The sequence below is a fragment of the Coturnix japonica genome, chromosome 1, assembly GCF_054131305.1.
Source record: "Coturnix japonica strain WE chromosome 1, WE-NBRP24, whole genome shotgun sequence".
NCBI lineage: Eukaryota > Metazoa > Chordata > Aves > Galliformes > Phasianidae > Coturnix > Coturnix japonica.
This window is the reverse complement of record NC_140663.1, coordinates 112,663,448-112,689,040: the sequence shown is the minus strand read 5'-3', so window position 1 is coordinate 112,689,040 and position 25,593 is coordinate 112,663,448. Positions and strand designations below refer to the sequence as shown.

General features: G+C 43.4%; 1 protein-coding gene across 8 annotated transcripts in view; it reads right to left on the bottom strand.

Moving 5' to 3' along the window:
* Nucleotides 1-25,593, bottom strand: part of GPM6B (glycoprotein M6B) — a 97,504-nt gene that overhangs the window by 26,770 nt on the left and 45,141 nt on the right. For 4 of the 8 annotated variants that reach the window (XM_015848358.3, XM_015848394.3, XM_015848386.3 and 1 more), the window contains exon 1: nt 425-504. The exons of the other annotated variants lie outside the window; for them this stretch is intronic. In XM_015848358.3, the coding sequence (XP_015703844.1) occupies nt 425-485 (61 nt within the window). In that variant the 5' untranslated portion in view covers nt 486-504. Of the gene's footprint in view, nt 1-424; nt 505-25,593 lie in introns of those variants that run through there. 8 annotated transcript variants of the gene reach the window in all.

Genomic DNA, 25,593 nt, shown 5'->3' with positions numbered 1-25,593 from the left:
CAACACGAAGGTTGTGCGATGCTGTAATCCCCTGTGTGTTCCATAACCGAGGTGCCCTCTGCCAAGCCCTGTTACACGGCTGGACCCAGGGAAACGCTGGGTTACGGCTCTGAGAAGGACACCCAACAAACACACAGCCCCACGCTATCTCCGCAAACCAAATTCACCAAAACCTATAGAGTACGCGGCAGCAACAAGACTTCTTGTGCAAAAAAAATCCCTTTCGCTCCACTCAGGAAAGGCTCAGAGCCACACACACACACAGAGACAGACAGACAGCCACTCCATCCATCTCCATACAGAGTTTACAGAGGCAGTGCGGGCTGTTTCAGAGCCCTGCTCAAAAGTGACCCAACTGGCCCCATCCCCTCTCAGCGCCCTCAGCGAGCAGATTTAAACAGGCTATTGTTCGATCCCCGGGTACCTTTTTTCTCTTGGCTTTGTTCCGCGTTTTCCTCTGCTGCAGTTTCCATGGCTGGCTTCATACCATCCACCAAAAATGCCGCCCCCCGCCCCCCAGCACAGGCGCTTTCCCCTCGCCTCCCTTTCCGCTCCCTATTGACGGCAGCGGCGATGGAGCGCCTCTGTTCTCCCTCCCGCGGATCACAGCCCCTTCCACATCGCCCAGGCTCTTGTCAGCTTCGATCTCGCTCCACTCACTGGCCCGCCCGGCGCTGTGCCAGTCGCCGTTCCACTGTACGTCACCACCAGCCCCAGATATAAGAGAACCCCCGGTGCCCCTTCCCCACTGTTAGCAGCGGCGAGGGCAGAGGGGGTGAGGAAGAAAGGAGCCCCTGGACAGCATCTACAAGGAGTGCCCAGGCCGGTGAGCAGCCTTGGGGCTCACTTTCCCGTGGGAGCCAGCCGTCACGCCGTGCATTTTGATTCATCCCACACACCCCCTGCCCTCGTGAGGAATGGGTTAGCAAAGCCAAATGTCAGGTTTGCCTCCCTGGCTGAGCCCTGCTCACAGAGGGCATAAGCACATGTGTGAGAGGGATAAGAGCAAGAGCACCTATGTGTGTAAGGAAAACCTAAATTCTGACTCTAAAGTACAATGGAAAAAGGAAAACACCGAAAAAGCCCAGCAGGCTTGCACGACCTAAGATCAGTGAGCAATACTGTAAATGATAAAATGTTTAAAAGAAACCCAGCTTGGGGTTTTAAAAGGATGTCTACTGTTTAAGACCTAAAGCCAAGAATGAAAATCACGGAAGCATAGAATGGCTTGTGTTGGAAGGGTCTACCCAGCCCCAACCCCTGCTGTGGGCAGGGCTGCCCCCCACCAGCTCAGCTGCCCAGGGCCCATCCAACCTGGCCTTGAGTGCCTCCAGGAATGGGGCCCCACAGCTTCTCTGGGCAGCTGTGCCAGCACATCACCAACCTCTGAGTAAAGGATTTCTGTGTAACATCTAACCAAAATCTCACCTCTTTTAGTTTAAAGCCATTCCCCCTTGTCCTACCACCATCTGTGTAAGTCTCCCTCCTGTTTATAAGGTCCCTTTAATGAGGACACAACAAGGTCTTCCCAGAGCCTTCTCTTCTCCAGGCGAATAAATGCAGCTCCCTCAGCCTTTCTTCACAGGAGAGGTGCTCCAGCCCTCTGATAGCCTTTGTGGTCCTCCTCTGGACCCATCCCAGCTATTCTGTTCAATGAGCAGATAACTGCCAACAAGGCCACGTCTGATCACTCCCCTACCTCCAGCAAAGCCAGGAGCAGCATCAGGCACTCCCCAGGCCCATGCAACTATTATTTAACTTCCAAAACCCAAGCCAACATATTTAAGGCACTGTATTAAGGCAAATTACCTTGTCCATAACCCTGCTTGTCTCTGGCCTAATAGCAGGTCCTGCTGCACAGCGCAGCCATGCCCAAGCCAACCCTTCATTGCAGGCAGTGTAGTAAAGCACCCAAAGAGTAACTTGCTTTGTAATCTGGTGGGTTTCAGTGGTTCACAGCCTCTGCAGCTCATTCTGCAGGCTGCAAAGTCTTTGGGCAGATTCAGCAAGTGCTGAAGCTGTAAAACCTTCAAGCTGCGTGTTCCATATAACAGATTCAACCAGGAGAGTGGGAAGAGGGAAGCAGTCCAAAAATTTTTAGCTGCAATTCAGCCTTTTCTGACTAAAGTTCCTACACCCACAATTTTGCTGCGCATTTTTATTTCTATAGATGCTGAGTGACAAGCAGAAAAAGCCTCAGACCCAGCCTTTAGAGAAAGTTCCCTTTCAGAAGAAACCAGCACACAATCTTCCTCTCTTGCCGCTGTCACCACAGCAGCAGCTGAGCAGCAACTCCCAAAGCAAAGTAATGAGCATAAGATGTCCCAACCCTGCCAATAACAGGTCTTGTGCTTCTCACTTATCTTAAGATTTCATAGCTTAGCACCAGGACTTGATAACTATCAGGAATTTGCCTAAAAACCTAAAGGAAGAGTATAGGATCACAGCTTTTGTCTCAGCAGAACTCCATACGAGCAGGATGGATTAATTTGTAGAGGAGATGAAGTTTCTTCAGGAATCCATGTGTTGGGCTCTTGCAGGTAATGAGATCAGCAGTACCAGCAGAAACCTCACTCCAGGTGCGAGGCTTAATTTTCCAGTCTCCTGTAATGCACACATAGAAGCCCATGCACAGAAAATACGTTTGGTAGGACTTTTGGTTCTGCCTTTGAAGGAAACCCATTAACAATCCCTTTTTTTCTAGGTCAGTGAGACCTATGCCTTCAAACAACTATACTCCTTCCTGCTGGCAAGCAGATTTTGTTGGGCAGGTTCAAGACTTCCGAGCACATAGGACACTATTTTCCCCTACTTTCTCCCATGATAACCTCTTCCCTTAGCAAGCAATGCAGAACAAAGTGCACAATACCAAACCTAACTTCACAAGAGCTTGAACAGAAGACTTCAGAACTTATCAATATTGTCTATTCAGAAGCATTAATTCTCCTAAATCATCCTCTAGAGGCTTTAAGAGGTGCCTGTGTGTAACGCTCTTTCCCACTGCTGGCTGCTTTCCTGGTTGCTGGATCACACAATGGGTTTAAGGACTTATCATCTTAAGTCATTTCTTAATCTTCCTGCTTGTCTGATAACAAAGCAGATATAAAGCATACACTACTCCCTCCAGTGCAAACAGGGGTCTGAATCTCATGCATCAAGTCTTAATTTGAGCCAGCAAGTTGTCTCCGCCATCACTCCATCTCTTCATCAGGTATATCCTTTTTGTGAGATCAGATTGGGAAACACCAAGCCTATGCCTATGACAGTATGGCAAAAGATAATGCCACAGAGGTAGGAATTACAAAAAAAGAAGTCTTTAAAGACTGATACTTAGCAAAAACCTGCTATACCAGCCAGGTTGATTTTAGATTGCCAGCGATCAGAAAGGTGGCTCATTACATTTCAGGAGTTCAGCCCTGCATTTCATTTGCAGATCAAAATAAAAACGCAAATGAGAAGGGCAGACCAAGAAAGGGTTCTGATGCTAAAGAACATGGTCGTGGGGAACATCACTGAGACATGGGGGAAATAATTCAGAAGCCTAGCAGACATAACCCCAGGAAGAACAGCAGTGGAGCAAATATATGAAGGCACCGCAAATCAAATGACATTTACTGCAAAATAGCATTAGAGAGATTTTACTTCATTTTATCTAGTTAAAAGGAAAATAGAAGACATTTAATCACTTTGCTCAGTCAACTAAAGCAGCACCACCTCACAAGTTTAAAATTCTGTTCCAAATCCAATTCCATTCAGATGCTAATTCTTTTGAACACCTATCTTTAATGTCACTGAATCTACATAGTTTACATTTCTGAAGGCCAAGGAGCTCTATCACAAGCTACTGAAAATTCTTTAGAAAGTTTAAGATGAGCACATTTGCCATTTCTACAGAGACTTCACAGAGCTGTAACAGTGTTCCCACATACTTCAAGAACTGTTTGAGATCATTCTATGAGATATGAGACTCTAAAGGTAAAATGCAAGGCCTGTCCCTCAGACAAGACTGATGTACTCCAAACGACTTATTTTAAAGGCAACTTGTAGCATATATGTATTAGAAAGCATTTAAAATATTCAAGGGAAGGAACAAACACACAAGCAGTCACTTGGCGTGTCTCAGTGTAACTACCTGTGTTCAAACCTGCTTCTTTTTTTTTTTTCCAAGGGGAAATGGTTTTTAATTGAAGGAGAGAAGAATTAGGTTGGATGTCAGGGGGGGAAGTTCTTTACTATGAGAGTGATGAGGTGCTGGAACAGGCTGCTGAGAGAGGCTGTGGATGCCCCATCCCTGGAGGTGTTCAAAGCCAGGTTGGATGGGGCCCTGGGCAGCCTGGTTTGCTATTAGATCTGGAGGTTAGCAGCCCTGCCTGCAGCAGAGGGGTTGGAATTTCATGATCCTTGAGGTCCCTTCCAACCCAAGCCATTCTATGATTCTGTGATTTTCTGTGTTTTAGAGCAGTTAACCTTGGTTTGGTTATAAAACCAACTCTCAGTGCTTACACAAAAGCAATCAAATTTTTCACATGGATAAAATTAAAGCACAGCAACAGGCTTGCAGTTGTACAGTAGTCATGTACCTAGCAACTACTTAAAGAGAAATAATCTGGGACCCATTCTTCAGCCATGTTAAATTACTAGGAAAATAAAATGCTAATTAATGATCTCATAAACAAATAACAGTGGAAAGAAATCTGCACTTTTACCAAAGCATAAAATACAGGCCACTAAAAAATATGAGTTCGCACTGCAGTTAGGAATTGCTGTCTTGGATTTCTGGACAAAGGCAGAACTAAATGCTTAAGCCTGGAGAGTTATCTTTTCAAGCAAAGGAAATTGCTGAGTTCACAGATGCAGGTGGTCCAGGAGGGTGAACAGAGCTTAGCAGTGTGAAGGTGCCAGTCCCACAACCCCTTTCCTCCAGCCACATTGAAAACAGCAGTGACTGCTGCCAAGCAAAACACCTGGCAGCAGGCCTGCAAATATGACGTTTTGTTGTTGCGTTTCATCCATTTCTCTGGCTGGCCTGCTACCATCCAGCTGGATCGCGGCTTCGGTCCACTGCAGTTGTCACCACTGGAGAGAATCATAGGCAGTAAACAGCCTGAATTTGGAACAGAGGCAGATGGCTTTATTTGTAACAAAAAGAAAAAAGGAAACCTTACAGATTGAATAGGTAGTTCTATGTAGATTTTCCAATATCTAAGCTTCAAGTCCTAGTCTCAAAAAATGATCAAGTGGCAGAGATGTGAAAGCTACCAAAGATAAAATCCCAAGAGCCATAATCAAGGTTAAAACGAAAGCAAAAGTAGATGAAATTCTCAAGAAGATGGAAAATCCATTTCTGCTTATGAAAAGCAAGCAACAGTACATAAGTAATCAAAGAAAAAAAACTACATACTATTTCTTTAGCCAAAGTAATAGCTTAAGGTGGGGTATTTTTGTTTGTTTGTTTGGTTTTTTTGGTGGGGAGGGGAGTGAAGTAAGAACTATAGGAATCATTTGAAAACAGACTGGGGAAGAAAAATTCAGAGCCCTGATAGACAAAACACAGGAATACCAACCACACTGAGAAGGACCACATTTGAAATTAATCTGGAGTAGCATCACATCCTGCATCACTCTGGTGCAAGGAAGCAGCACCAGGGAAAAGTCAGAACCACGTTGACTAATTGGAGCAATTTGTCAACCACGTTGATAAATACTGCAGTTGAAGGAGCTCAGGAACAAAGAAATAGAAAGCGTTAAGTGAAAGTAGTAGACGTAAATAGAGTATAAATAAATATCAAGAAGAGAAAACCTACTTTAACATAATAAAAAGAAGATGCCATTGAAAGGGAAAACTGACTGAATTTCAGGCAAACTTCCCGGTATCAAACAAGCCTCTAAGGGAAGCAATGAAATCTTCTCTCCCCTGGGACTTCTAAAACCAGCAGACAGAAATGTAATGGATATTCTGAAGAGCTGAGAGACTCCTGCAGTACGCACTGCTTGCTGTAACAGATATCCAAACTGTATTACGGGCTGAGCAAGAATCACCTCATAGCCACTCACATCCCTTGTCAAGTGAAAACAAGCGCAGTCACATCCTCACACTTACACACTGACAAGGCTTAGCAGACACCACCTGGCTATGACAAAGACTATGAAAAAAACAAAAGCAAAGATAACCCAGTATCTCCCCCAGTAGCAGCTGTCACTCAGCAAGCAGCACACAGAGCACCAGCCCTGACAGTTGTCGTCATCTTCCCCAGCTCAACAACTTAATGGCAGTACACAGAGTTTACTGCAAATGTAATGTGTAGCAGGATTCAAATCCTTTAAATTTATAATTAAGCAGCAAAAGCAGGGTTTGAGTTATCCAGTTGTCTATGCATTTGTCATTTGCACAGCAGCAATATCCTTACATACATGACTATGTATGAAGCCTTCCAATAGTCCTTCAAGCAGTCCTCCATCATTTTAAGGCCTAGGTTCTTCAGTTTGGCACACACTCCACCTTCTTTTTTGTGCTGTCACTTTCATGACAGAGGAGATTCTCAGCTGTCATTCTTGCTTCTCCATCCCTTTGCCTTGAGCACTGATTTCATAAGCAGCAACGCTGCAGTGCAGAAGGAAACTGATAATGCTCTCACTCTTTGTCTTCATTCTATACCCTGAAGACAGCCCAATGTACTTTGCTTTTGCTATGAATCACCTCCTCCAATACCGCTAGCAAATCCTGCTGCCATTAAAGAATACTTAAAATAATTTCTTAATTGTTGGACGCACTGAAATAGCATCCTAGGTGCACTAGCTTAGCACATCTACATCAATGTCTCACAGAATGACCTGGGTTAGAAGGGACCTCAAGGATCATGAAGTTCCAACCCCCTGCCTGTAGAAGAGCTCCTTCTACTACAGTTGTGTGAGGCAGCACAAGTGTCATTACAATGCACTCCTGACTGTATGGCTGCTTAGTCTCAAAACACGCAGAAGTTTGAGACAGGATCCATACCAAGCAGCTATAAATTCAATTTTTCTTTCATTTTCTATCTATAAATCTAAACTTCACTGAGTTTAGTCTTGACAAAAAACTTACTCTTCTGTTGCACAGAGTTGGATTTAATCAGACAATCCTGTGTTAACTTCACATCCAGTTCTGATTTTGAAAACTGCCCTCCCACTCTTCGCATAGACTTCAGCATCCCACCTACAATCTCTCATCTATTCAGTGCTCGTTTTGTTCTTCAGTCCTGGCCTCAGTCCAGCCTTTTCAAAAAGCATGGAAAAAGCAGAGAAGTATAAAGAAGCACAAAACCCGCCTGCTCCCCAAGAAGAAACCAGAGGCACTCGTTATTAAAGGTACCCCATGTTGAAGGGGCTTGGGGAGAGATGGGGAAGAAGATGCCTCCTGAATTTCCTGAGGGATCCTGTGCATGAACCCTATGTACATGTATATGCAGAAAGCTTACATGTGAGTATACACACACACAGGAAGAAAACACACATATGATTATGCATCTGTATAGTGAGCAGAAAACCTTATCAGTGTAACTGGAATCACAGCATAGACTAAAGACTGATTTAGACGGCCATGCTGTAGGTATTATACCTAGACAGTGAACATACCGCTGAGCATCATCACACTTCTCCAGTCTCTTCCAGTTAAAGGCTTCAGACCACTGATGGAAGTCCCCATTCCCCCTTGCACTGCCTTGCTTTTGTTGCTTCAGAAAGAGGGAGAGAAGCAGAGGGGACTGAGTAACCACAAATCTGTCTGAAGTTCACAGAGAGCTGAAGCAAGCAGTGAGGGCACTGTGTCTGAGCCCCTCACCTCAGCATACCGTCCCATTAACACCTGTCTAAGTTGCTTGCGGCTTCAAGACTTACTCATGGATTGTGCGGCAGCTGTGTGACAACATTTTAGGAAAGCTGATCCAGCTGACTGCTGATCCAGCAGTCAGTCATAATGTTGACATAAAAGAGAGCATTAAAATAATGACTGGTACAAGATATTGAAATTCAGTGTCTAATGTTTCAGTGCTCTGTAAGTTACCATTACTGTAGCTATCCCACTGCTACTGAAAACTCCTATTCCAATGTAATTAAACTGTACTTTGGGAAAGATCCTGGCCTGGTTATGTTTGCAGCCACGGACAGCCTGTTGAATTGCAAATATGCTTTCTGTTCACATACAAGACGCTGGTCATGAAACCCTCAGTTAAGACACCAACTAAAGGGCTCCCAATTAATGCCCATATTCTTTGCAAGCGCAGATATCCTCATTAGGAAAGCGGCAGGATGTTAACAAGTTCCACTTCGAGAGCACCCAATTAACTCGTCTGCTAAATATGTGCCAGGCAACCCCAACCATCTCAGCCTTCCCAGTCTCCTCTTTCTAGCAGCACCAACTGGGAGCCTGGTCATGTACAAAGCAAGGCCTCTTTCTGTGCTCCACAATGCCTTTGAGATGGCTGCTGGTGGGCAACAAACAGCAGCCTCTCAAGTGTTTAACAGGCCTCTCGCCGGCGCGCACAGAAAGTTAAGTGCGTACCCAGGGAGCTCAGCATAATTAAAAAAACCCACCCTCCACTTCATAAACAGTGAAGGACTTAACCTGCCAACAAGGAGCATGTTTGGGGCTCTGTCTGGATCATGTCACGCCTCCATTTTGCTGAATCGCAGCAGTGGGTGATCCTGCATACAAAACGAGCTCCAAAACAAAAGCGCTATAGGGTGAGCTAAGGACAAAGTAGCAGCTTTCAGCCCGAATTCCCAGAGAGGCTGTCAAGCAAAACCCCTTTGCCAAGGCAGGATTATTCCCTACAGTATACATTTCCAACACTTTGTCTCACCCGGCTTTTTGAGCACGGTGAGCTTGGAGCCTTGGGGTGGCTCAGCAGCAGAGCCATCCTGCGGCCCTGACTGTGGGATGCTGGAAAGCTCACCCCAAAGGAGGTCTGCCACCAACACCAGCCAGCAGTGGCCACACACACCCATGCTCCCTCTGTGGACCACAGAGAAGTAGCTTCTCTGTGATCCAGAATCAGCCAGAGCTGGATCCCTGTCTCCCAGTCCTTCTGTTCCACTGCATCAGGCCCTTCCAAAAGCCACACAGTTTCTTCTAAGTGATCCTAACCTGACATTAACACCCTTGTTTTCCAGTTTCTTTCCAAACGTGACATTCACTTGTTTTAAAACAGCTCAAAGTCATCACTTCCACAGGTTGTCACACATGAGAAAGACAACCACCATCTAGTTTTCTTGACCTGTTTCTAGCATCATTTCCAATTCACTTTATTCTCCTTCTCTAGGCTTCAGCACATCTGTACAACAGTCTCTCTGCACTTAGCGCTTCTGAAGTGTAAACACTAAGCATCATCATCACATGCCTGCTCTGGAGACCTCTGCGCTCATGATACAAAATGTCACTTGAGTATTTTTCCTCTCAACAGTACTACAGAGACATTGCGTGTCTCGCTGTCACCACTCATGTTTCCCGAAGCGCCACCATCTTCCCCACTGCTCTGCACCAGTTGGAGAAGTAAAGGATGGGAGCTATGGAACCAGGCAAATGGAGATAGGATAGGTATATTGAAAAAAAGATGGAGAAAAGCACAAGACAGAAGCAATACACAAGCCTAGAAATAAGATGAAATCATTGCTCTATAGGATGAGGAACTGTGTATCAGATACTGTGCTATAAGTGTGTTTGTTGACCATCCTGCAGGTGACTGAAGGTAGGTTGCTTGACATGTGGCAGAGGTCTCCACACTGCAGGTCACAGACTTGCCCACAGCCTGCTGATAAAGATCTCCACTTCTCAAGCCTAACCAAAATCCTCTAGTCCCACCTACCTGTTCACAAGTAGTACACAAGAAGACCAACCACTGCATTAAAAGTATTTCTGTGGAAATAATTCCAGCTATGGTCCCCAGTAATATTTAAACTAATCGCGTCTTTGATTGGAGTAGATACTTCTACTGCAAATGGAACATCACCAGATTGCAAATCTGCAAACCCCCATTTTCTTAGTTTAATTCACCATTAGTATACGGAAGGTTTCTAGAGCCAAACAAACAGCTAGAGCTAAAATCTCATTGCCATTTCAAACCGTCTCCAAGCAAATATCATAGCAACACCACCAGAACCTCAAGATCATTTAATCCCAAGCTCTCCACAATAAACCGACACCAACGCCTGTCAGAAAGAAAACAGAAAATGTGGTCTTTCTGGGTAAAGTGAGCATCCCTCCAGATCCAGACCAACAGGGTCAGACTCCTGAGCCAAGACGCGAGACTCAAAGCTCTCGTAACAACTTGAACGAGGAGGAAAAAGGAAGAGACAGGTTTTCACATATATCATGAAGTGTTTTAAATGAGCAATGCCCGTACGTTTTCCACATAGGCCAAACAGTGATGGATGCATTTCTCTTCACACCAGCAGACGAGGCTGCCTGGCAGGGCAGGGCAGGGCAGGGGGCAGGCGGCGCCCATGGGAACCTGGCCGGCCCCTGGGCTGCGGGCCTTCACGGGTGACTGGGCTCGTCAGCCCCATTGAGCCCCACACACAATGAGGCACGGCCATGCGCCCGCAGCGCAGGCCTCCCCTGACCCCCCCTTTCTAACCCCCCCTGCTTTTATCGTCTTTCATATCTTGGTGATGACACGGCTGAAAGGGCTTCTAATGGGAAATGTGCTTCGAATTAGCATATTTCCCCCTCCATACAATGGAGGCATTAAGCTGCTGCGTTTTGAAAGTCTAAACAAAAGCAGCCCAGGCTGTTTTTAGCAGCGCTGTTTGAAGTCCTGTCCCCTCCTCCTTCCCTGGTTCGCAAGCACATTTAACAAATTTTCACTCTTTCTGAAAAGAAGGGACTGCAGAGGATAAAATCTTTTAAACAAGTATAGAATATTCTTCAGTGGAAAAAAAAGACCAACATCTTCTCCATGCAGTGCTTTAACCAATGTGTGTGCTGGAGGGATCCTTCAGGACTGTTTGCTTGGCTGCCCCAAGTGCTGCCATAGAACCTGCTGTCAAGGATCTCAAGGCCAACAAACACGAACACAGCCCAACATAAAGCCACACGAGCTCCTGCACCCACGGTACAATTCCCCTTGTAGCACAGCAGACTGGGATTATCCTTTGGTTCAGTGTGAGGTTCATAGACAGCAGACCCGAATTGCAATACACAAACCCCTTTACAAACTGGCTTCAAATTAGAAAATCAATACTCGTCTACAAGGAGAAGCAGGGCGGGGAGAAGGAGATGAAAATGACACTAATTCGGCACAGGGCAAAGTGCTCAGGTATCAAAACGTCTTTGAGAGACAACTTCCAAGAGAAGAGATTGACCTCAGCTCCCTGTGTTGGGCTGTAATTGCTCATTAGAACAGCTGGGCAAATAGGCAGCCAGTCAGTGGTAAAGAAGAGGTATGGCCGCCTCCTTCCTCTCCTAAGTTAAACAGAATGTTCTCTAGGAGGAAGACATAAAATTACGGATTACATGGATTTCTTTTTTCCCTAAGATTTCCAAGGTATTTATGTAATCTTCTATATATGGCACTGCTAAGAACAAGAATCACGCTCCCTAACAACATGAGATTACAGCAGAAAAGCAGAACGCCACTGTGATCCTAGGCAGCTTGCAAGTGAGGTGGATCTGAAAATTGTTCAGAGAAAAGAGCCTGAAGTCTTTAGAAAGGGTCTTGTAGAAAAAATACCTGCTTTGTTCATACCCCTATCCTGTCCTTTGGTCAGGATCATCTGTACTCCTTGCTTCCTTCAGTGGCAACACTCAAGACGCTCTAGATGAGCAGCTCCTTCTCAGGGATCCATGTGCCAAAGGGACTCAGAGTACTGTGCTCCCTCCAGTTGGGTGCCAACACAGGGGCTTCATCAAGCCCCTCATTGCCTGGTAGGAGAGGCATTTCCATCTCTTAATTCCAGCAGAAGAAAACAGAGCTTTTGTGTTACCTCTAATAGATGCACGTTTGCTTTAAACAACATTTGCCTCTAAATGCTGGAAACACTTTTTTCCACAGCTTGGTATCAAAATGGTGGACCAGACCGCCTCAGTTTGCCACAGAAAGGCCTCATATCAAAGCAAAAGGAGGGAAGATTTATGATAGCTTTTAGAGGCCTTTATTCAGTCATTAACAGATGCATTACAGTGGTAAAGCAATCTATGCAGGAAAATTATTGGGTTTTCTCACTCATACAAAGAGGAGCACATCTTTACTTTGTAAGCACTCTTTTTGAGATGGATCCTCTCAAAGTGTTGTTCAATCAACTGCTGTGATAGCTTGGCACAGAGTTAAATAAAAAGAGATTTCAGCTGTGTTTACAAATGGATGTACCTGCACTACAACAATTATTGCAGGTCACAAAAAGGCAGCAAGAGAAGCACCTGCTAAGAAATCCAGTGCACTCAGAAACAGGATTTTAGGCTTCTTAGGGATAGGGTGTATTAACCGAAACCTTAGGAAAAACATTCTCTTAACTTGGAATTCTGATCAAGAAAAGAAAAGGTTTAGAAAAAAAAAAAGTCCAGTGACTGGAAGACATTACATGTTGGAGAAGGAAATGGAGAGAAGAAGTGAAAGGAGTTGTAACAGGGTAAAACAGTACATTTTATGTTGCAAATGCTCCAAAGGGACTTGACCACAATCTCACAATCCTTTATCAACCAAGGATATATATTCTCAAATTCCAGTTTTACTTCATACTCGCTAGATCCAGGCACATGATAAATGTACCGCACATGCTGCCATCTGCTGTGGCATGCTGGCACCGGACAGCACCCTACAAACAATGGCACTACTCTTCCTTTCAGAAAGCCCCAGAAAGAGCGCTCTGTATTCTCATGTGATGGGATGGGATTTGACAGGTCAGATCACTACAGGCTATTGAACCCTGATACCACTGCTACCAAAGGTTCACTTGCTTTTCCTCAGACCTCAACAGGTATGATATCTAAGCTAAAATAAAACCACACTCACTGCATTCACTTCAGCATAATGAGTCACTATCTTGCAAAACTATCTTCTCACCTCCACATTGAGTAAGTGCTATTAACTTTTCCAGTATCCCACCTACTGCTATTTTCTTCTGTGCAAGTGAACAACATCCAAGTATCTCAGAATATGCTTCACGCTTCAGCTTGCAGTGAGAAGAGAAAGCCATAGAAAATGTTCAGGACATGCTATGCCTGCTTCTCTAAGCAGAAATAGTTTCTGGTCTTCTATATTAATCTCATATAAAAGCAACCCCCCTGAATACTGGGAATCAAAAAAGACTGATTTGCCACAAAGTGACACGAGTCCCTCATGTAAAATTGACTTCCTAAATTGTTACTATTTTTTACTGCCTTCTAAACTGTTTCCTAACTGGGGGAATCAGACTGAAGGTATCAAGTTAAGACAGAGGTGATCTTGAGTCTTTTCAGGATATGGTAGAAATTTGTTAGTCTGAAATTTCTGCTACAAATGCCAGAGCCCCATTACTCAGACAGACTCATACCTGTATCTGCAAATATACTGGACTTCTCAAGGCTATTCAGGGACATTGGTCCCAGCTGCAGAAGCTGATCCCAAACTGGAGAGGGGTGAAATATCCTGTGCCCTTCTATAGAGTGCCTTCCTTATAGAAACGTGGCTCTGAGGTTTATGAACTCCAGAAACATTCAAGTGCCTGCATGTTGAAAGCATACAAACCCTTCTCTCTCCAAAAAGCTACACTCTATTTCCTACCTACGATATAACCATACTGTCACATTACCACAGATGCTGATTAACTTTCAATCGAACTTCCAATTATTTCAAAGAAAAATGGCTCCAGAGTTTCTATGTACTGACACACATGCACACAAAACCATTAATCCAAGATACAACAACCAAAGAGGTAAGGCCCAAAAGACCTGAAGTCAACTGTAATTCTACCCCAGTTTTGAAGAATTTGGTATAATGTTAGACATGCTAGTCCGTAATGGTAGCTGTTGTTCAAGATTTTTCCTGAGGACCCAAAAGACATATTTTAACAACACATAGAGCATTCCCACTTTTCACCTCTACAAGCTGAATTGCCAGTATAAATATCACTGAAATATCATGTGCAAATAAGTCCTCTGTAATCTTACAGAATAAAACCCTGCACATTGAAAGGTAAGTAGATAAGCAAAACTGCTACAGAGAGAGAAAAGAAAGCAGTTATTTTATTCCCACCTGAATTTTTTGTGTAATTTCTACTACCCAACTTGTCATTTTCTTTTCGAAAAGCCTTTGGTTCTCAGTGAAGGTGTAAACCCTAAAATTAGAGATGTGGGGGAAGAAGTTCTATACCTCAACAGTAGGCACTGGAGAAGGAATTTCTGCCTCCATCTCTCCTTTGGACCACATTTCTGCCTGAATTTTAAACTTTTAGTTCTATCTAAAATAGATTGTATGCATCTCAGTGATGGAGATTATAAAGGAAAGCACGTTTTAGCTCAGAAACATACTATTACAACAGAGTGCTGCAAAATGAAGTACATAAATCAAATAGGCTGTCTTTTTGTGTTTGCTGAGACACTTCACAAATGTAAAACAGGTGTATTTTTAATTCAAAAACCAGGCCAGAATGTTTTCTTTCACAGGCGATGAAACTACTTTATTGATATTTTGCAGTGTGTGCCTAGATTTCTGAATGACTCTTTAAGCTACAGAGGTCAATTGATATAACAGATCTTTGAACATACCGAATTACCTGTATAATCCACCTTGGTTTGGAGTGATAGTGCTATTTAGGAAGCATGGATAGGTATCCTGGAATGAGCATAGGGATGCTGCTAGGCTGTGTAGGGATGGGATCAGGAAGGTCAGTGCCCAACTAGAACTGAACTTGGCAAGGGGTGCCAAGAAGAATAAGACCTCTACAAGAACATCAACCAGAAAAGCTACGTCCAAGAAGGTATAGATCCCCACAGTGAGTAACTAAAGCAGGCTAGTAACAGCAGACAAAGAAAAGGATGAAGTACTCAACATCATTTTTGCCTCAGTCTTAACTGACAACTGCTTTTCACACACTCCGTGAGCAGATGGGTCAGAAGGAAGGACTGAGATAGCATTGTCCTCTCCCACTGTAAGTGAGGACCAGGTTCATGACAGCCTGAGGAATCTGAACATCCACAAGTTTATGGGTTCTGATAAGGAACATCCCACAGTCCTGAGGGAATTGGCTGCTGGAGTCACCAAGCCACTCTTGATGATATCTGAAAAGTCATGGTAGTCAGGTGAAGTCCCTGGTGACTGGAAAAAAGGCACTGTCACATTTTTAAGAAGGGTAGAAAGAACAACCCGGGAACTAATGACCTGTCAGCCTCACGTCTGTGCAGGGGAAATCACAGAACAGATCTTCCTGGAAGCTAAGCTACGGCACATGGAACAGAGGGAGCTGATACAAGACAACCAGCATAGCTTCACCAAGGGCAGGTCCTGTCTGACCAAACTAGTGGCCTTCTTGGACGGCATAACTACATCTGTGGACTAGGGAAGAATCACTAATGTCATCTATCCGGACTTCAGGAAGGCTTTTGACACAGTCCATGCAACATCCTTCTCTCTCAATTAGAAAGATAAAGATTTGATGGGTAGACCATTAGATGGAGAAGGAGCCGGTTGTAAGATCATACCCAGATAGCAATTATCAGTGGCTCAATGTCCAGTTGGAGATCAGTGATGAGTGACATCCCTCAGGGGTCAGTACTGGAACAGATGCACTTCAGTAACCTCAGCATGATATTACATTTGAACATAGGTACTTACCAAATACTTATTCATTAGTGTCTTTCTGGAATTCTGCTCAAGTTTTGTGGGTTATTTTTGCCTTCAAAACACCGAAGATCTGCTATTATATGTTGTGCCCTAAACTCACTATGACAAGTTCTACTGACAAAGTCATCTTTTTCCCACTTAGATTTTCAAGTAGTTTGAATGCACACATTGTGAGAATCCTTTGCCTCTACCTTCCCCGTGCCATATTACACAGTGTCCATTTGTTTCAGATAATACAAAGTGTTAGTGGGTTCTGAAGCCACTGAAAGAAAAGGTAACCAGCATATGAAAGCAATGGGAAAATTCATCTACCATGTGAAATGATTCCCAGCTTCAGAGATAAGTGATAAACAGGAGACAAGCTTTAAATATTAAGGTTGTAGGATAAGCTGGATTTTTCTTTCAAGTTAGACAGAAGAACTGAGGCCACTGCCCTTGCAGAAAACCACAAGAAACCTGATGAGGGGTTTTTTGTTGGCTTTTTCTTCCCTTTTTTTTTTTTTTTTGGAAATAAGCAGATGGCCCCAGCTTCAAATATAGATCTACCCGCATGAAATATAGGTGCTGGCACGTTATATGTGGGTAGAAGGATTTTTCTCAATAATTTCCAGGGAATTAGTACATCCAAGCTACGAAATAGCAGGATAAGAGAGGGAAATAAAGAAAAGGAAAAAGCGCCATACACAGAAGATATGGTAACAGCATTCTAGTCCAGAGAATACAAAAGCATAACTTTCTGAGCAGATGGTGTATGCAGAAGATACCTCAACGTGGGGACTCAGGTTACCATACTGATTACTATTTCTGAACAGTAAATTAATGACTAAAACAAGCACGAGATGTTGAGCAATGAAGCAGTTTTGGGGAGTGGCCAAGCTCTGACAGACTTCCCATACAAAACTCCAAGCCCTGCAAGCCAGCAGTCATATTCAATCCGTAGCAGGTTTCTACCTTTTTAATGGGACCACCTCAGGCACCAAAACAGGAGTCTTTTCCACCAAAGCGCCATCTATTAGCGGTTTTCTCTTACTGATGGCCTTCCCCTCCTGAAGGCCACAGCCTGCCCTGTGCCTTGTCTGCCTTTCTTTTGTCTCCCTCCCAGATAGTTTCTCCTGCTTCCAGCTCCTACTTAATGTTCCAGGAAACCTTGCTCTCCCAAGAAGAAGAGTGCTTCTGTGCATAATCCCCAGACAGCAGCTGTGACCCTGGCACCCAGAAAGGGGATCATTGTGCTAAGCCGCAGCACTAGGGCTGAACTTCCCTTCTCCCCCTATCCATGCAGGGCACACTGGAAGCGGGCTGACAGCTTATGCACACGTGCTGCCAGCAACTGTGGGGACCTTGTCCCTTCTCCCTCCTTGCAGGCAGCCCTCCAAATCCCCATGCTCACATACTTTATTATTTTTATGTTGCGTTTCAAAGGACTGAACTTAGCACCTGCCAACAGAAGGAGCACTTGTTTTGGCATTTAGTCCTCAAGGCTATGGCAGTATCTGTGAAAAGTCACTTCGTCCACTTTTAATATGCAGAAATTCAAAACAGCTGTGCTTTCTCATAGTCCTTTTGTGTAAGTGTGGCTCGATGACAATATTACATTCAAAGCAGCTAAGCCTAGGATCTGAACTGCCTGGAAAAAAAAAAAAAAAAAAAGCCTTTTTATTTTTTTTCTATTTATTTAGTACACTTTTCCCTAGTAGACACAATCTTACCAGCAGTGAAGCAACAGGTGTTAATGCAGAAGAATGTCAACAGTGTGATCCTTTGTGGCAGGTTTATCAGCCTTTTAGCACATTCAGCTTCTATTATTCCGACACAAGATAACCTTGCGTAACAGAACAGAACGTACTAATTCACAGAATAATGACATGCATGTCAACTCCAGGGCATCACACAAACTTGTTTCAGACAGTGGCTATTGTCCATACTCCTAGAAAGGCATGTGCTGTGCCAACACTTTCAAAAGCATCATGAGGTATTCAATATATTTAGAGAAGCTCAAGTACACTGGAAAAGTTAACAAAAGTGCTTCAGCACAAAAGCAAAGGACTAAACCTGCAATGATACTAAGACAACTAAAAAAATCTGATTCTTGCTGCAGTATATGAGAAAAGCCCACTTGTGGAATACATGTGGAATATAGAGCTGGCTGCAGCTGTTTATGAGGGTGGATAGTGATAGGACAAGGGGGAATGGTTTTCAACTGAGATGGGGGAGGTTTAGGTTAGATATTAGGAGGAAGTTTTTTCACACAGAGGGTGCTGACGCACTGGAACACATTGCCCAGGGAGATCGTGGATGCCCCATCCCTGCAGGCATTCAAGGCCAGGCTGGATGTGGCTCTGGGCAGCCTGGTCTGGTGGCTGGCAACCCTGCACATAGCAGGGAGTTGAATCCAGATGATCACTGTGGTACTTTTCAACCCCTCCCCTGGCACAGCTCCATGCCGTTCCCTCAGGCCCTGTCGCTGTCACACAGAGCAGAGCTCAGCGCTGCCCCTCCGCTCCCTGTGAGGAGCTGCAGCCGCCATCAGGCCTCTCCTCAGCTCCTCTGTTCTGCACTGAAGGAACCAAGGAACCTCAGCCATTCCTCGTACACTTTGTCCTCCAGACCCTTCATCATCTCCAGAGTCCTCCTTTGGACATAATCTAATAGTTATATATTCTTTTACTGGCACTTATACCCTCACCCGGTGCATGAGGTGAGACCACACAGCACAGAGCAGAGTGGGACAATCCCATCCATCACCCAGCATTGCTGGGTCTGGTATACCCAGGGTATGGCTGGTTATCTGGGCTTGACAGGGCACTCTGCTGACCACATTCAACTAGCCAGAATCCTTAGAACCCTTTCCATGGTGCTGCTTTCCAGCCTCTTGTCCTCCAGTCTGTCCACACGCCCAGGGTTACCCCACTCCAAGTACAGAATCCAGCACTTGCTTTTGTTAAACTTTATGCAGTTGGTGATTGCCCAGCCCTAGATCTCCCTGCAAGGCCTCTCTATCCTCAAGTCAACAGTCCCTCCCAGTTTAGGTCACCATTCAACCTTACTAAAATGGATTATAGCAAAACCGTGTTTTCTTTGCTGTGGTCTTTCTAAGTGTCTCTCACTGACTCCTTGGACTACTGTTGATATTGAAGCCCTCAAGCAAAAAGGAAAGCAAACAAAAAGTACTCACAGTGCTTTCTCAAAGGCTAAGACAAACAGATTTCCAGAAGAGATACCATGCTGGCCTATTATCTTCCCATTTCACACAGAGGTACATGTACACACATATTCCCATTGGCTTTGGCATACAACTTTAGGATGAGCGGATCTTTAAGGATAAACACTTGTTTATACACTATTTGCCCCATCAATGCTGGACTCAGAGGCTGGTCTTCAGCACTCAAGCCTTAATAAAGATTTTCAATAGATCAGGTGCCTCTGAACAGCGGGCAGCCCCATCTCAGAGGGACAAAATGCTTCTAAGCAGAAATGGGATGAAAATGTTCACATACCATTAAATCTATTGTAGTATCACTAGACAACAGCAGCACTACATCAGACAACTTCAGGTGGCTGGCACTGAGGCTGCCTTCCTCATCATGTGCTCTGCAGTAAGTAGATCTGAGACAGATCCAGAAGCACTGCAGATGCTGTTTGCCTGGCTTCATGTCTACACAAGTGAACATATGGCCTCCTAGCACAAGGCCAGATTATGAAGTCACTAATTACACATAATTTCAGCCTGTTCAAAGTATCTGATACAAAAATCTGTGTGCTAGCAGGAAGATCATAATTCAGCAGAAACCTCTTTGAACTTTTTCATTAGATGAGGAAGAGTTAATTATTTTGCCTGTAAGAGAATAAATTTCTGTTTTCTGCAAATGCACGGGTAGCAGCATAAATGTACCCAGACTTCCCACTGGGTTTCATCTCACTGTCTTTGGTAAGCGAGTTGCCTTGCTACCAGCAGAAAATGGGCTCTCTCTGGCAAGCAGTAGGTAAAGACATTCTCCGAAAGCACCCTCACAGACCAACAGTGCATTGCAATGTCAGCAATTCATTAGTGCTGGCAGATATCAGAGAACCATTCACCAAACTCAAAGTGCAGCACCACAGTAGTGATCATCTCATATGCAGACACGCGTCGTACCACTCCATATGAAAGTGTACTTAGTGAATCATTGGAGACTGTTTTTAAATGAACAACCAGAAGGAGGACTGATTAAAGCTACAGCCTTAGAAAAGTCAGTGTGGAAAACACATGGTCAGATTTCATCTTCCTCACTTTCTCACACAGCAGCACTAAGCAGCATAAGGCACAGAGCATCACTTTAAGATGCCACTCGGATAAATGGAGTGTACAAGCACCTTACTGCCAGATGCGCTGTAAGATGCCATAATATAATGAGAAATACCTGACCTACAGGCAGTTTGAAGTCAGCAGGCAAGACCTCCCATGTGAAATGTGGGGAATCTTCAGCAAAGCAGAGCAGGAACATTACAGGAAGTTATAAGAATTTAATAGCAACAACAACAAGAAAAAAAGTTGAGGGATATCATCCAATTCAATTACTCTTATTTGATGATACCAAACTCCTCCTGAATAACTGTTAAAGTACTTCTTAAGCTCTCTTAGTAGCTCTTGATTAAACAGGAGTTATAGAAAAGCCCCCCTGCAATAGCAACTCTTTAAAATACAGTGATGGCTAGAGGTGCTTTTCTATGGAAGCAGATGGGCAGTAAGATATCTCCTTTAGAAGCAAGCTGGTCCATCGGTTTCCCCTTGAACCCAGTAATGTTTGCATATGCTTATTTTTAGCTGAGCAAATGAATGTATTTAAAAGTGCACTGAACCCCTCTTTCATGTCAACCCTCTCAGCTTTACTGAATTGTTTTGTTAGGGATATCGGTCTCTCACAGAGCTAAGTAGTCTTGAATTACATATATCTACTAATTATTATGAGAGGAAATTAATTCCAAATGCATTGTTGTGCTTAATCACAACAATCTCTTTTCTAAAACTGAATTCAGGCAAATCCAAGTATTACTAGAAATGTTATATTTTAAACATCTATGGTATACAGATAATGCTGTTCTTATGTTCTTCTCAACTCCTGTTATTCAGTTATTTTTTCTTTGCTGTTTCTCTACCCCTTTCTCAAAAAACAGTTGTAAAGAGTGATGGCATTGGGATGGTAATGAAGAACCTCTGAACCTGGCTGATACCCACATGGAAGGCTTTGAAGGAAGAACTCAATCTGCTCTAGTAAGCTGGAAGCAAATCACTGAACTGTTCTATTTCAACTGCGTCGGGAGGCCAGGGTGTTACAAGACAGGTAGTGGAACAAGAGTGCCAGCAACTTCAGAAGATTTACTTTCTTTTGGTCAGTCGAGACCAAACCAGACAGCAGGAATCCAAAACACACTAATTTCCTATCTCTAACTTAAAGCAGTACCTTGAAGAATCCAGAGTCACTTGCAAGCAGTAACACATACAGCTTCAGATAAATCAGAACTGCAGATAGAAGATACTACATAATTTAGCAAGCCTCTTCTAACTTCTGCTCTTTGGAAGATTTTAAGTGCATGTGAAAAGCAAACAAAATCTAACCATTCCCTTCCCTCTATGCAGGTTACTAACCTGGATTTTTTATTCTGTATTTTCTTGCATTTCCTCTGATGTCCAAACAAATACTCTGCTAAAACAGATTATAAACTGCATCATCCATTACTGCAGTGAGAAGACTACAAAGCAAGCCCACATACCCTTCCACTGCCAAAACCACTTAGGCTTTTTGGCAACCTAAGATACATTCTTTATGTTAACTGGCAGCTACTGTCTGACAGCTGTTCAGCAGCCTATCTGAAAAAAAACCTGATGGCCTCACTCCAGTTCCTGACAGACTTATTCCAGATCACAAAGCTTTCAGATTATTATAGCCCACAAGACTTCACCCAGTTAGTCCTGTGTCTCGCTGTCTTCTACTTTTGCTACAGAGCTATATCATTTCTTCCAGAAAAAGACAACCCATTTGACGTCTTTAAAGGCTTCACCAGATGGGGAACCTACCAAATTAATTCTGTAGTTCTTTCATAAATTAATCATCAGCATAATAAAGAATGGGCTACGAAGGACTACAAAGAATTGGGCTATGAAGCTGGTGAGGGGTCTGGTGAGGGGTCTGGAGCACAGGCCTTATGAGGAGTGGCTGAGGGAGCTGGGATTGTTCAGCCTGGAGAAGAGGAGGCTCAGGGGAGACCTTATTGCTATCTATAACTTCCTGAAGGGAGGTTGTAGTGAGGTGGGGGTTGGCCTCTTCTCTCGTGTAATCGGTGATAGAACTAGAGGCGATGGTTTCAAGCTGCGGCAGGGGAGATCCGGGCTGGACTTTAGGAAGTATTACTTCTCCGAAAGGGTAGTCAGGCATTGGAATGCACTGCCCAGGGAGGTGGTGGAGTCACTGACCATGGGAGTGTTCAAGAAACGTTTGGATGTTGTGTTGAGGAATATGATTTAGCTGGGAATTATTGGTAATGGTTGGACTAGATGATCTTCTAGGTCTTTTCCAACCTTGATAATTCTGTGATTCTGTGAATATTACTAAATACTAGCATGTATTTCGTGTTCAACTTCCCAACAGCAAATTTTGTTATGCCATTGCCTTCTGAATCAAATCTGTCTTCCCTCAGAAGTACGAATTAACGTAACAACATCTTAACCTTCTCTTGGAACCATGCAAAATCTCATTCTCTCACAACTTTTCTAGATCTGCTGTTCTCCTTGCAGCTATTCTCAACCCACCTCTCTCACACAGAACTGAATTTCCAGCACTCTGTATCCATGGATCAGCTGTGTTCCGTTACTGAGTACGCTACACTGTGAGCTTGTGTTTCATTATCCATTACAAATCATACGTGCTTTTCAAATAGTAGTTCTTCTCCTCTTGAACTGTAATCTATACTTGATTTCTAGACAGGCTCTTTTTCAGCTGTATAAATACTTTATCTTCATCACTTCTGCCTGGCTGAATTAATTAGAAAAAATAATACTCCTCTCTCTCATCTACCCCCAGAAAAAAACATCTACTTGAAGCTCACTGGATTTTTATCAAGCCATTTTATGTTGTGCAATAAACTGTATCATTTACTCTCAATAGCATTTCTTTACAGCATAAATGCTGCAACCAAGAATTTTTTTAAAATGAATTTCTATTTCTTTATTAGGAAATAAGAATCTTACCCTTAATTAGACACCTTGGACTACGCAGCCCAAATGTCCCACGGAATATTTATGTTAAATAATTCCTTTTGCATGTCTAGGAGTGACCAGAGGGAGGAAAATACCCAGGTATTGCTTTCTGAATTACAGCTACAGAACCTTTCAACTCGACTCAATTGCGTGGCAGCTTTAAATGGCTTCTGCAGCTCTGCACATTACAGAAGATAGGTCTCAACAATACTTGGGTGAGTCCTTCCCAGACAAAATGAAATGATCTTCAAAAAGTATCTCAAGACATACTGCCTTGCAGTGAATGCTGCCTAATAAATCATGAGATCTGTATTCTTCCTCAAGTGCACTTGAAAGAATACTCACTTTAAAAAATAAGCGTAAGGAGACCAATGAGTGTCTTAGGAAACCAAGCTCTCTTACCTATTCTCCTTCCAGTCTGGACCACACACCTAATTACTGCAGAACCTCTTTGGCATTGGTGGCCTAGAACTTCCAAGTACCTGCAACAGAATAGTACTGGCGGGTATGCATTTAGAACTAAGATATCTTAAGACACGCATTTAAGAAATTCCTTCAAAACAGCAAGGGAGAAAACATCTAGAATACAGACCGCAGCATTCGCTGGAAGGCATTATTATTCCTGCTGAAACACTTAAAAATCAGTTCATTCCATGGAATTTTCCCTTTCTCATCTATTGGGTTACAGAGCATCTACAATATGGTGCCCTTTCACTCATCTTAAATATCTCTGGTGAAGGGCAATCACTATCCTTTCCAACAAACGTAAAGCAAGTCAGAAGGTTTACAGAGGATTAAAACTGGATATCCCTGCTACTTTGTGTGTTTATTTAAAGCCGTGTGAAAATTCAACATTTAAAAATGTTTTTATGTAAGTACTTGGAAAAAGACCTGGAGTTTTGCTGAGAGGAGACAGGTGTTTGAAATTACAACTATTTGTTTTTCTCAGCATTCAGGGAGTACTGAGATTCTTCAGGGAGACTGGATTTTTCTAAACCAGTTCTGGCAAAAGGTACATGACCAAGGAAACTAAAGTTATACAATATTTTAAATGCACTATTTTCATTCACCAGTGTATTCTCATGCACATTATTAAAATCAGTCCTGGGAGTACCTCTTCACAGCCACTTAGAACATGATAGTGCTCAGTCTGCCCGAATGTGCGCAAGAACTTCTTTACAGTGAGGGTGACGGAGCACTGGAACAGGCTGCCCAGGGAGGTGGTGGAGTCTCCTTCTCTGGAGATATTCAAGACCCGACTGGTTGCCTACCAGTGTGATGTGGTGTAGGGAGCCTGCTTTGGCAGGGGGGTTGGACTTGATGATCTCTAGAGGTCCCTTCCAACCCCTACAATTCTGTGATTCATTTGCCAAAGAGCAATGTACACATAATGTGCTTCATTTCAAGACTACAGGGTAATGCATCCTGCAGCAACTTTCAGTACTACCAAACCACTACATTTCTGATCTCTATAGTAAGAATACCCCTCTACATTTCTTTTCAGCAGTCAGCAATCATAGAGAAAGTACAACCATAGAACATAATCATGAAATGCCAAATATATGGCATGCATAGTGAAAATTCACAGAATCATAGAATAACTTAGGTTAAAAGGGATCACTGATAGCTTCTAATCCAGCGCCCTGACCAAAGCAGGGCCAAACACAGTGAATGATGGTTCATTACTTTGTCTAGTTCATATATGAACATTTCCAAGATGGAAAGTCCATAACCTCCCTGAGCAACTTGTTCCACTTTCAAAGGGAAAAAAAGACTTCCTTGGAGCTCACCAGAAATTCCCACATTCCAGTTTGAATACAGTGGCTTCTCAACACCATACACCTTCAAGAGGAGCTTGGCTTCTCCAAAACCTCTCACAAATGTTTGAAGACTAATGAACGTGAAAAAAAATGAGAATATTCTCAACTAATTCCATCATTTGGTAGGTTTTAGCCTCATACAAAACTGATACGATCAAAGCATTCTGGAATTTCACAGAGCTATTATGAAAAAGCTGAAAATATTTGTTAAAAAAAAAACAAACAACCCACCACTTTGAGAGGATGCTTCAGTCAGAGCCCTGTTAAAGACCTTATTCTGTGCATTCACAGATTTGAAAAGAAAACTGACTACTCAGTATTGAAGAAAAAGCAGACGAGAGGGAAGAAAATTTCCTTCGCTAGTGCCAAAATCTTCAACTCTTTCAAAAAAAGTAAATCACATCCTGTAGTTCTAAAAGCTGCTGCAAGAATCAACACAGTATTTTTTCTTCCAGGAAGAAGAAAGTTAGTTTCCCATCGGGCGATCACGGTTAAAACAATTCATCCGCATTGTGATTAAATGAAACTTTAAAAAAAATGTACTCAAAAGCTACATTCATGCCTGTAAGGAAGAATGACCTCCCTCATAATGAACTCTGAGGCTGGCAGCCAGTGTACAGAGGTTTTATAATGACTGGTTTTGGCTTCGGAGCAGCTGGTAGCTTCATTTTGCGTGTAGCGTAGCAGATTTGGGAACCCGCTGAGACACTGAAGAAACTGGACTTAAAAGTCTGTAATCGAGGTTGGA